A 13,469-nucleotide genomic window follows, 5' to 3' on the forward strand; every position below is an offset into this window, starting at 1 on the left:
TTAAGTATACTTTAGAAACCAGTTATTGGATAATGAGGTTAGTGTAAAGGGTCCTTTTCAACTCTGTTTCAATGCTCACATAACTATTCTAAAACATGTAACAATGTTATTTCTTTGAAGCGCCTATTTTGTTCAAGAAAATCTTTTCTTTTACATTGGTACATCACATTACCGTTCCTGCATAATAATTCAGGTACCATTTCTGCATAATAATTCAACCACCTAATCCCTTCTATATATTAATCCACTTCAAAAGTACAGTTGAAGCCCTAACCCTATATGGTTTTAGAAAATGGGACCAAGGTCTGAACAAACCTCCAGATTTGGGTCTGGATGCTTCATCTGGAATCTCAGCATAAATGTCAGAATCTGGAACAATACATTATCTGTTACTTCAGTATAAATATCCTTTCCCATCAAGATATCCTATCACAGTGTTTCTCAACCTTGACAATTTTAAGGCATGTGGACTTCAACTCCAGCTTTGCTGGCTGTGGAATTCTGGGAGTTGAAGTCCACATGCCTTAAAATTGTCAAGGTTGAGAAACACTGTATCATCTTGTTCATAAAGACATAACATGGGATGCTTTCAGAAGATTTTACTGTGTTCTCTAACCTAGCTTTTCTTTCACAGAAAAAACAACAACACTAGGAAGGGAAAGAACGAATTTCTAAATTATCTTTTATGACCAGCATTAAAAGCTGGTGACTTGGAAGGACTAATTCTGGCTGGAGAAAGAAAATGGTATTTCCCAAATTTTCACCATCCTTTCAGGACAGTTGAGTAATTACTTTAGACATTACTTATGGATAGAATATTCAATTTTCTATTTCATTTTTGACTTTTATTGTAGAAGCATGGCATGATTTTGTATATTTCAGAAATGTGTGCAATCTATTTGATTAGAAATGATAGAACAACAAAAATAAATATACCTCAGCCTACTCTCAGTGTAAACTCCATCATTCCATGACTTCTGCCAAAAATGGCAAGGCCAGAGGTTAAAAGAGATCAAAGCTCCCAAGTACACAGTTTATATATCTGATGTCATCAATCCTCATTGATCTGATAGTGGCGAGGTAAAATTCAACTTACCTCCACTGAAGCTCTCTGTCAGTGTGGGTCTCTTTTCTTCTATATGCCTGTGGCAGAAAGATATTTAGGAACAGAACTGGCTTTGCTAATTTCCTTTTACTGAGATTTGATTTGCACACAAAAAAATGTGAGCATTAAGGATTCTATAAATATAATCAATCAACACGAAGGCAATTCTTCCAGTAATGATGAAGGGCTTCACTTGTTTACGGTCTCTTCATTTAGAATAATGTTTGAGCACCTAAGAGAAGGCTGGAGAGCCAGTTTAATATAATAGTTATATTAAAGATTAAGACCATGAATTCTAGTCCTGTCTTAGGCATGAGGCCAGCTGGGTGACCTTGGGGCAGTCACTCTTTCTTAGCCATAAAAGAAGGCTAGGACAATCCACTTCTGAACACCTGGCTGAGAAAATTTGGGGACTAGTCCAGGCAGTTGCCAAGAGTCAAGAAGGAGAAGGAGGAGAAGAAGAAGGAGCAGGGAAAATAAAAATGCATGAAAAATTCTGACAGATCAAATCTTTGACAATCTATAATAATTTAGCACCTCTCCCCTATAACAGCTGTCAAATCCCAATAGAAAGCTTATGAGTAGAATAGTGAACCTACTGTTGATATCCCAGCAATAGGAGCCCTGTTTTGTTATTAGCATTCATAATTATTGATAGGTGTTGTCTCCGTCAACCCGGTCAACATTTTTCTCTGTATATGGAACACATGCTAGTCTATTTCCTATAATATTTCCAGGTAGCAAGAGTGCTGTTTCTTCTCTGAGTAAATTAGAGCTTAGGGAGCATTGAGGTAATTTCATCACTAGTGCAAAACTAGTTTGTTCTCTTACTGTCCTCTGGTGCTCAGTATTACACACAAGCCCAACATCCTAGGGAAGGTCCATCATCTTACTTACTGTATTGGGACCTGAGGCAGACTGATCCTCTTCTCATTCTCTGCAAGGGAAAAGGAGATAAAGCATGTCAGGAAACTCATAATTCAATTCTAACTGGCCAATTTGCTGTGAATGAGAGCTGTTCCCTCTTTTCTGTTTGTTTTTTTCTCCCTGTCTCCAAATAACTAGGCATGGGTGAACTGTCCTTGTTCTGTTCTATTATTGTCTTAAGCTTTGCTTACTCCATTTCACCGAATGAACATGGAGAAATTCTAAAATGAATTTTGGAACTGGAATGCAAAGTTTTCTGTAGCATCCATAAGCACTAATGAATTACAAACATGGGTCAGAACATTATTACACAAGTGGATGATTGCTTATCCACATCAATAAAGTGCAGATGACAGTGTGTTGGTGGTATTGATGTTGCTCTGCACATAGGACAGGGAAATTTGAAAAAAATCTTTCCTTAACTGGAAACTTTGATAATGGTGGTTTTAGAACTGAATCAATCAGGCAATTGTCCAAGCCCTGCACTTGAGGGGGCCTTCAATTCTGATATAATTTCAATAAATAAAATATATGAAATCTATAGAAACACAGGGTGAAGAATTCACCATGAAGACGTCTCCATGTTGCAGGAAGGTTTTAACTTGGTATTGTGTGCTTTCATTTATGAATTATGATAACTGTACTTTTACAGCTGCATGATGGGTTAAGAAATCATACAATAAAAACATATATAGCAATGTAATAATTTTAAAGTATTCTTTCTCTCTATGTGTGTGTGGGGTTTCCAGTTAACACTTGTGTCCAGAGCCACAAACAATCTAAGGCTAAGAAAGCAAATAATTTATCTATAAACAACACGGTGTTGTGCATCAACATGAATTATAGATATTAATATGATTTTCAGAATCCTCTTCTCAAACCAAGATTTTACTATCCAAAATGGTTTAATGTGTTGCCTTGATTTCTAATCTGTTGCCTCTGATTTTAAGATTTAAGATTTAACGGGAAAATACCATTAAATACCATGAGATGAACATATTTTGTAATTCTTGGTTATATATGGTTAATTAAAGCTATAATCAATGCTATAAGGCTATAAGGCAATGTTGGATCTAACATTACCTTACTTTGTAGTCAACACAGCCAATATTATGTTGGCTATTGTCTGCCTGCCTGCCTGCCTGCCTGCCTGCCTGCCTGCCTGCCTGCCTGCCTGCCTGCCTGCCTGCCTNCCAATATATGAATGATATGATCCTGTGATCAGAGTTAACATATAGATCTTTCCCAGCCAATCAGAATTTCACTAGAAAAGAACTGGATAAGTTCAAATAATAGGTAAGAACCTCTCACAAATAGCTTAATATTGTTTTAAGAAACAAACTACAGCATCCACATTCTCCTCTATAAGAAAGTATGTGATTATTATTCAGTCTGCACTATTACATACCTACCATGCTTCTGCAAATCATATAGGATCCACCCTTACCATATGCAAAGGATCACTTCATTGCGTTCTCACCTCTGTTGGGTAGGATGATGAGGGAGGTATCCAAGCATCCCTGCAGCCTGCAGTAGCCATCTATTAAGTCAGCCATGTTCTCTGCCTCAGCCAGGGAGGATGTCTTAATAGTCAAGGACTGCCAAGTAAAAAGCCATATAAGGTCCCTATGCCAATCATATAGAGATTTCATTGTCAATGCTCACATGTTTGCCCATCAAGATGGTAACTACATTGGTTTAAACCCCTTGGTTGGTTCCCATGCTGGCTCAGGAATTCTGGGAGTTGAAGTCCACGAGTCATAAAAGAGCCAAGGTTGCCTACCCCTGGTGTAGTGAATAAAGTCATTGGCTAGAAACCATGAGAATGTGAGTTATAATCTCATTTTAAGGCAAGAAGTCGGCTGGATGACCTTGGGCTAATCACTTTCTCTCAATTTCAGGAAGCAGACAACAGCAAACCACTTCCAAAAGAAACCTCCCAAGAAAATTGCATGGATTTATCTATGTAGCTGCAATGATGATGATGATGATGATGATGATAATAATAATAATAGTAATAATAATAATAATAGTAATAATAATAATAATAATAATAATAATAATAATGATGATGATGATGATGTTGGAAGGGACCTTGGAGGTCATCTAGTCCAACCCCCTGCTCAGGCAGGAAACCCTATACCATTTGAGACAAATGGCTGTCCAGTCTCTTCTTAAAGACTTCCAGTGTGGGAGCATTCACAGCTTCTGGAGGCAGGTTGTTCCACTGATTAATTGTTCTAACTGTCAGGAAATTTCTCCTTAGTTCTAGGTTGCTTCTCTCCTTGATTAGTTTCCACCCGTTGCTTCTTGTCCTGCCTCCAGGCGCTTTGGAGAATAGCTTGACTCCCTCTTCTTTATGGCAACCCCTGAGATATTGGAACACTGCTATCATGTCCCCCCTCGTCCTTCTCTTCATTAAACTAGACATACCCAATTCCAGCAACCGTTCCTTATATGTTTTAGCCTCCAGTCCCCTAATCCTCTCACAAATGTTAGCATGTAGACATCACTCAGTCGAAATAAATACAGAGAGATTTGAGACTGATGAAAGGAAGAAGAACTCATTTATGTAGTGCAAAGTTATATACGGAATTTGCTGCCATCAAATGTGTGGATGGCCATCAATCCAGACAGGGTTAAAATAGCCATTAGTCAAGTATTAGTGAATGATAAACTCAGACAACATGTTTGTTGAACAAGTACTTTTGAACTGTATGAAAAAATCAATAAAACATTTTTTAAAAATAAAATAAAATAGCCATTAGTCCTGATGAAGGTTTGCTGTCTCTGAAAACAAACCTGGCATGCTTTGATTCCTAACCGCTAAGGAGCAAAAGTGGAGGAGGGATACTGAATTCTAGTCCATACTTGTGTGCTTTCTGATTGCATTTGACTGCCTAGTACAGAAGGCTGGACTGCACCAGCTCGAATGTAACAGCTCTGATACTGTTCTTATTTTTTCTCTCTCAAGAAGAGTGTTGGAAGACTGGAACAGGGAGACAACTGAGATATAATCAAAGCCACCTTGCACTTCCTTCTTACCTGGGGGTTCCCAGTCAGACCAAGCTGCAGCAATGCTCTGCCTTCCTCCACTGTAGTACATTTTATGGATTTGATTTGCTTGAATTCAGCCAAGCAAGTGGGCTGCAAAGGAGCAACATTAATGTTTTATGAAAGGTTCACTTGCATTACAATCAAGAAATCTTTTTGCTTTCCACACTCTGTAATGTGGGGTGGGATGCTATGCTGGACCCATACATGCAGAGAAGCAGCATTCTGATTCATGTCTCTTTATTTTTTAAATTTCACAAAAAAAGTTTTATAGTGGCACGAATCCCATTATATTTTCAGGTTAGCATGAATATTATTGTAATGTATGCTCCAGGGCAAAACTGATTTGGCCAACCTGTAGTTTGTATTTCACTAAGGGATGTGTTTCAGTCTAGGAAGCTCATCAGTTCTAACTGGTGAGACTTCAGCTCTCTTGTAAAGAAAATCAGCTCTGCCATCTTGGAGCTAATAACACACATAAAACTTTAGTATAATCTCTACTTAGGTGATGTTGAAAGCAAAGCACAATGGGATTATCTACAAGCTTGGTAAATGCTGAATCAGGGGTCTCATAAAATACTCTTGTTTAAAATGGACTGGATATTCTTTGACAGCAGCATCAGTGGCCATAGTGCTTCTAGGTTTGCTTGCCTTTTATTTAGTTATCCATACATCCATACAAAGAATTATAAAGTTGGAAAGATTTTTGGAGGTCCAACATTCTACCCAGTGCACGAATTTTTATACCATCCTGAATGCATGCATATGTATATTTATATAATATATGGGGCTGCCCAATTGGCAATTTTAAATTCTGGATGGTTTATATTGGGGAACACAAAAACAAGGAAAACCCCCATAATCAAAATAGAAACAACTATGAGTACAATACAACCAAGACCAAAAACCACCCTCATAATCACAACACAAACCATTACAAGATAAGCTCATCCAGTGCTTTGGCCCGATGACTCAAGGAAGAGTCAGGTTTTCAAGACCTCACAGAAGGTCAAGACAATCAGGGCTATCTGTATCTTAACATGCCTTTTAGAAGAGACAGAGAAGGCATACTCCACTAGATAGCAGAAGCGACTCAGAGTATGCCAATTCTGTCAGCATTTGTGGAAAAAGCAGAAACAACTGGACATAGCTATACCACAAATAACCTGGCTCGGCACCAAGAAGGACATTATAGTGATAACCAGAAGCTTGATTGTATTAGGAAGCCTACTGAGAACCAGTGTAGTTCACATAATACATTCATTATGTGAGTATTCCCTGGTACCCCTATGACTGCCCACACTGCTGCATTCTGGATCATTCTTAGTTTCTGGATGTTCAAGTACAGCCCCATATAGAATGTGTTGCAATAGTCTAGGTGTGAGGATACCAAGGCATGAGTGACTATATTTGGAGGAACTAAGCTGGAGAATTCATTCCATCTCCAGGCACATAAACTTGAATTATCTAGTAGAGAGATAATATCCTGCGTTTCATGATCATGCTCTTTACAAGACCTTTGCCTTAATCTTACCTCTTGATTTTACTGCTTGAAAAGACATAATCCAACTAGTCTTACAACTATTAGATTTCTATTCATCGAAAGGTACAGGAATCCTGCATTAAAAATTGTGTTATTCAATTGTACCAGTGGCCTTCAGAGAAGATGATTGTATGGTACAAAAACAACCCTGAAGTTACCATGGAAACACTCCTGTTCTCTCGCTATCTGCAAAATAGCTTAATTTGTATTCAGGCAACAAAAAAAGGGAACAATAGATTGCAATGAAAATCCGTATTTGATAGATTATGAAAGCCCTTCCTTACAAGATGTCTGAGGAACTCACCTTTGCTTCTTTACTTGTCATCTGCCGAATGCCTTTTGGGCCAATCACCAGGTCCACAGTGATATTCCATCCTTGCTGAAAAGGGAAGAGAGAAAAGAAATCTGTGTTCCAGATGAAACAAGACTCTCCTAATTTTTGCAGCCTCTGACATTCTGAATATGCTGAGCAGCTGAAGAATTCTAGAGCAGGAGTGATAGAAGATTGTGGAAGAATTCTAGAGCAGGAGGTGATGCAAATGGCAATTAATACTACATCAGCCTGGAGGTGGAAAGTTAGAGATGCCACAGAGTTTGAAGCAAAATGATAAGCCCCACATAAGCTGAAACTACTATGAATATGATGCATGACCTAAGTAAGCTCTTAAGTGTGAAAACCTTTCGGAATGAAATCCAATTAGCATCCATAGGCCCAGTGACATCAGGTAAGCAGGGAGGAGCCAAAAATAAGACATGTGTAGATTTGGATAGAAGCCTCAATTAACAGTGGAGAATGGCTATCATATAACATGTATTTTTAAATATTTGCTTATCTTTGTTAGTTAGAAAGTCTGAGGTTTGGGGATTTGGCCTCTTCTAAATGTGAGAATGTCAGGCTAATGAACTGTATATATACAAAAATTCTCTTGGATCACACACCTTGACCTTGACCTATTTGATCCCCATATGCAAACACTATCCTTTATCTTACAAGTCCCAATCCACTGAATTTCAGCTTCAGAAGTTCTAAAATTCCAAATGTTGGTCCCTATTCATCTTGTCAGAACATCTCTCTGTACAGTACTGATAGAGAAGACACCAATCACATCATCTATTATGATAGCATCCTGAAGAGATTATGTTTACAAGGTAAGCCTTGCTTAATACGTCTATATCTAAACTGTAATTGGAACCACAATCAGACCACCCAGACTCTGGGAAGTATTTCCTTGCCCGCCCAATACTTACAATCAACTCACAGCGATAGTTTTCTTGATCAATGTTGGCAAAGGTGGAGAGTGTGCCAAGGAACTTCATGATGCATTCTTCCTCTCTCAGGAGCGCATACTGCTGGAAAGTCTGCTGGATCATCTTGCGGAACTGCTTTGGCTATGAATGGGAAGCAGGGAGGAATTAAAAAGAAAAAGAAAAAAAACTCTTAACACTTCATAATAAATGCAGACAGAAACCTAAGATGGAATGAAATGTTTTTTTTCTGAAACTTTCACATTACTACCGCTGGAAACCTAAGATGTTTTGTTCAGACAAGCAGAATACTTTAGGCAGTAGATGGTATTAGATGATTGCAATTTTCAAATGGTCGTTTATGTTGTTTAATCCTGTTGTAATTAAAAGAAAAATACCCCAGTACTTTGCTGAATTACTTTTCGATATGGAGAGCAATTTTTGGAGTAGTAACAAATATTTTGACCCAATCTTTCAGTATGAAAGTGATGGCATAATTCATTCAGCCATTTCAAATTCTGAAGCTTTTTTTTCTGCTATTGATACAGATCAGATTTTCACCCAGCAGCATCTATAGAAAACCAGGATGATGTCAACATGGTAGAGCATGCAGTATTGTCATCACGCAAATGCTACTATTACACACTTACGTTCCAAGATCTAACACAGATATTTGGGTTGCATCGTTTGAGTGATGATATTGTCATGCGTATTTTGTCACTTCCCTACTCTCATGGATATTCAAGCTTTAAACCTTAACTTGTGGATTTTGGTTTATCTAACTTATGGGTCCTTGTTTGGTGGGATAGCAGATAGTTACTTTTCCCCTCTGTACTGTTTTACTACAATAATTCCTAAGATAGATAAGAGTGAGAAAGAAAAAAAGGGGGAAAGGAGAAAAATCCATTCAGAATAATTCTAGGAAAGCTAGAAGCTCTGCTAGACTTTCTCAGACATACTACAACTCCCAACTCCAGAGAGACTGGCTAATGGCTAGTTCCCCCCCCCCCCCTTGGTTGAACATGTGTATATGGGGCTAAAACATTTCTCACCTTCAAGTTCTCTTGCATCTGTTTAGGAAAGAACAAGTCCAGTCCCACTTCCTTCCTTAAAGAGAAAGAAAATGCTGCTTTACGCATCTGTAGGTATCCAGTCTCTGGACATTTTAATTTATGGTGTTTCTATTTAGATTTTAGAGGTTTTTTTAGAGCCAGTTTGGTCTAGTGGTTAAAGCACCAGGCTAGAAAGCAGGAGAGTGTGAGTTCTAGTCCCATCTTAGCCCTGAAAGCCAGCTGGATGACCTTGGGCTAGTCATTCTTTCTCAACCCAACTCACCTCACAGCGTTCTTGTTGTAGAGAAAATAGGAAGAGAATGGTGAGTTATTTGAAAAAAGAATAAAGCCGGGATACAAACAAACAAACAAAAAGATTTGGAAGCAAACCAGCTCTCTTAAAATGGGCCATTCCATCTTATCTTTTGCACTGCTGCCTATCCTGGCTGCCAGAGGCACACCACCTTGCTCTCAAGAAAGCATCCTTTTCCAATCATCTGTGACCATAAACAATGCCCTCTGGCCAAGGAGAGCAGGGATGAGTTTTGTAAATGAGAAAAGTTTTTACTGAGATCTTTGTGGACTGGAAGGAGAGGTCTCTGGTAACCTTACTTAGCCTATTGCGTGGAACCATATATGAGCATCTACTCCTTCCAATTCAATTAAAGTTATTGGCATCAGTGCAGAATCTGGGACCAAAACTACAGTAATATTAATTGGTGGCTTGACCCTCCATCATTCCACTTCTGCACCCCATGTAATTTTCCCCCACCCATCCTTTTTCCAGCTCAACCTTCTTCAAGCAAATAAATGTTGCGATTTCAGCTAAAATTCATTGGGGTACAACTCTGTTTTCCCAGTTGAAACAGAATACAAGTGGGTAGGAACTGGGCTCAGAAAGAATGCAGTAATTAGTTTGTTAAGCTACTGTGAATCTGGGGGTGGCATTTGGGAGATCCTGTCTCTGTCTCTCTTATCCACACATACACATACTTTCTTCTCTATACATGAACAGACACACACACCTACACACATTTAAAATATCTTGTCCGGTTATGCAAGCAAAGCTGCATATTGGAAAAGAAGAAATCTATCAGGCAGAGATCATTACAACTAATGCAAAAATTTTTAAAACATCAACCAGCATAGTTAAAAATGTTATCAACATACTCCAGGAATTCAAAGTTGGACTTCTTGTCTAAAGCGTTGTGGGGCATATCCTTGTAGAATCTCCTGCAAAAAAATTGGATATTAAAGCTTGCATGATTCCTAATTCACCACAACACTCACACTGATGTTTTCAAATTGAAGTTTCCCATCATCAACCGAATATCATTCAGTATTATTGTCTGATTGAAGCATAATGTTGGATATTATTGTGATTTGTTTTGCTATAGCTAAATGTGAAAACCCACCTATTAAGAGTTAATGCCTCATGCAAACCAACCCATTATAGTTTAGCTTGATGTACAAAACTCATTCACCAAAGCTTGTTCAGTAAACTGTAGTTAACAATATCCTGCCTTATTGTTATGCAGGAGCTCACCAATTTCTTATAATATTCCTCCCTTGTTGCATCCTTTCAGATTTCTGGCTTTGCTTGTATTTCTTGAACTCATGCTTCCTCAGATCTTTCTTCTTGCCAATGTCCCAGCTTCAGGATTTTGGTTCTTGTTTTGCAAAGATCACTGTGCAAGCCACAAGAGTTTGACCCTGCTCACATGTTTTCCAAACATGGTTGTGTCAGATGCAATCTTTTGCTTAGCAAGTACATACCTAAGCTCCAGGCAGCCTAGTTGTAGGGCCATCCCCTCACTCACTTTGCTCGCATAAAGTTGCATGTATTCACTCCGGAGCTGAAAAACACAAATAAGATGGTCAGTTAAGGATCCCAGGTCCCTACCGGTGCTCACTACTCTTTCCCAAAAGCAAAGGTAAGTGGGTGTTCTTGCACAGAACAAAACACCAAGGGCCTTAAGTAAATTGATGAAATGCATTTTAATAATAAATATTTATTTATTTAAATTACATCTTCAGCTAAAGCATGCTGGCAGGGCAATTTTGGAAGTTGAAGTCTACATGTTCTAAAGTTACCAAACTTGAAAAAAATTGAATTAGAACAGGGGTCCCATGTATTATTTGTCCATATGTTTATTTGAAAAATTAATAAAATTTGTAAAATCGAGAACAGGGGTCCCAAACCCTTGGGCTGCAGACCAGTACCAGTCCATGGCCTGTTAGGAACCAGGCTGCACAGCTGGAGATGAGCGGTGGGTAAATGAAACTGCGCATGTGTGGGACCTAGGTTGGGCACTCCTCCCCCTCCAGTCCGTTGAATAATGGTCTTCCATGAAACCGGTCCCTGGTGCCAAAAAGGTTGGGGACTGCTGAATTAGAGGATGTGATGAAGTTGCATTAGCAAGCACAATGGAAGGTGCAATCTCACACATTCAACAAAGTTGCACCAGGGACAGCTCTTTAAATAGGGACTGCAGTCCTCGGAGACCAACCTGTTGGTAGAAGTACAGAAGCGTTGTCCGGTCCTCTTGGAAGCGTTCAACATAATCTTCAGGGAGGTAGCGGACCTGGAGATCATACCTTAAACACCATACCAAACTTTTAAGTTAAACCAGCGTTCTTCAAGTTTAGTGCTCATATTTAGCAGACTACAAAATCTGGCTTCCCCAACTAACAATATCTTATTGTGGCTCTCTTTTCCATAATGCCACTTCTACTGCCAGTATAACTTGTATTAACTATACATTAGTATTATATGGATATTTTTTCCTTAGTTTCTTCCCCTATCTTAAGTTTTATTTTAATCACTGTATCATTGTCTCATCGATGCATTGTTTGTTTCATTGTACTAATGAAATTAAAACAAACAAACCTCTTTGGAGATGAGACTTGCTGGGAGAAAACAAGTATAATAAGACATCTCAGAAAAACTGAACTTTGCCCCTGTTTCTTTCAGTACCTAAGAATGTAGCTAATCTGGAAAGATTGGTCATAATAATAATAATAATAATAATAATAATAATAATAATAATAATAATAATAATAATAATAATAATAATAATAATAATAATAATAATAATAATAATATTATTTGTGTTGGCAGGGGGGCAGAGGTCGACCTCGAGGTGCCTCACTTGTGGGGTACCGCAGGGGTTGGTCCTCTCGCCTCTCCTGTTCAACATTTATATGAAGCCACTGGGTGAGATCATCCGTGGTTTCGGGGTGGAGTTTCATCAGTACGCAGATGACACCCAGTTGTACATCTCCACCCCGGACCACCCCAACGATGCCGCGGAAGTGATGTCCTGGTGCCTGAGGCCATGCGAGTCTGGATGGGGAGGAACAGGCTTCGACTCAACCCGTCCAAGACCGAGTGGCTGTAGTTTCCGGTGTCACGACATAGCCAGTTGGCTCCATCCCTGGCTATCGGGGGCGAGTCATTAGCCCCCGCGGAGAGGGCCCGCAACCTGGGCGTCCTCCTGGATACTCGGCTGTCTTTAGACGACCATATGACAGCCGTGGCCAGGGGGGCTTTTCATCAGGTTCGCCTGATACGCCAGTTGCGCCCCTTTCTGGATCATGACGCTCTACGCACGGTCACTCAAGCCCTCGTTGTTTCCCACCTGGACTATTGCAACGCTCTCTACATGGGGCTCCCCTTGAGGTGCACCTGGAGGCTCCAGCTAGTTCAGAATGCGGCCGCGCGGGGGATCCTGGGGGCCTCTAGATGCTCCCATGTAACACCTCTCCTGCGCGAGCTGCACTGGCTGCCTGTGGCCTTCCGGGTGCACGTCAAGGTGTTAGTAACAACCTTTAAAGCACTCTGTGGCAATGGACCTAGGTATTTGCAAGACCGCCTCCTACCAAACACCTCCCTTCGACCAGTCCACTCCCACAGAGAGGGCCTCCTTAGGGTGCCGTTGGCCAGACAATGCCGGCTGGCGACCCCCAGGGGGAGAGCCTTCTCTGTCATTCCTGCCCTCTGGAATGACCTACCCCCCGACCTACGTACAACTACGGACCTGCGCCTCTTTCGCCGAGCCCTGAAGGCCCATCTATTCCATGCGGCCGGCCTGGCATAGTTTGATTATGTTTTAGTGGGGGTTTTGTATGGGGTACTTTTAGAACAGGCCTGTTATTTAATTTGATTTTACAACAGAAACTTGTGTATATTTATCGTGGTTTTATTATCGCCTGTTCACTGCCCTGAGTCCTGTAAGGGAGATAGGGCGGTATATAAATTCAATAAATAATAATAATAATAATAATAATAATAATAATAATAATAATAATAATAATAATAATAATAATAATAATAATAATAACGATAAAGTTGGAAGGGACCTTGGAGGTCATCTAGTCCAACCCCCTGCTCAGGCAGGAAACCCTATACCATTTCGGACAAATGGCTGTCCAGTCTCTTCTTAAAAACTTCCAGTGTTGGAGCATTCACCACTTCTGGAGGCAGGTTGTTCCACTGGTTAATTGTTCTAACTGTCAGGAAGTTTCTCCTTAGTTCTAGGTT

At 39.7% G+C, this 13,469-nt stretch overlaps 1 protein-coding gene across 1 annotated transcript in view; it reads right to left on the reverse strand.

Annotated features, from left to right (window-relative positions):
- The window catches only part of PTK2B (protein tyrosine kinase 2 beta), a 46,595-nt gene that overhangs the window by 29,845 nt on the left and 3,281 nt on the right, over positions 1-13,469 (reverse strand). The window contains exons 3-13 of the mRNA XM_015822647.1: positions 11,437-11,524; positions 10,703-10,782; positions 10,097-10,159; positions 8,927-8,981; positions 7,878-8,018; positions 6,934-7,008; positions 5,078-5,179; positions 3,513-3,630; positions 2,003-2,042; positions 1,097-1,143; positions 316-369 (exon numbers count right to left, since the gene is read on the reverse strand). Coding sequence (XP_015678133.1) covers positions 316-369; positions 1,097-1,143; positions 2,003-2,042; positions 3,513-3,630; positions 5,078-5,179; positions 6,934-7,008; positions 7,878-8,018; positions 8,927-8,981; positions 10,097-10,159; positions 10,703-10,782; positions 11,437-11,524 — 863 coding nt within the window. The remainder of the gene's footprint in view (positions 1-315; positions 370-1,096; positions 1,144-2,002; positions 2,043-3,512; positions 3,631-5,077; positions 5,180-6,933; positions 7,009-7,877; positions 8,019-8,926; positions 8,982-10,096; positions 10,160-10,702; positions 10,783-11,436; positions 11,525-13,469) is intronic.

Source organism: Protobothrops mucrosquamatus, unplaced genomic scaffold (assembly GCF_001527695.2).
Source record: "Protobothrops mucrosquamatus isolate PMUCROS unplaced genomic scaffold, P.Mucros_1.0 scaffold1633, whole genome shotgun sequence".
NCBI lineage: Eukaryota > Metazoa > Chordata > Lepidosauria > Squamata > Viperidae > Protobothrops > Protobothrops mucrosquamatus.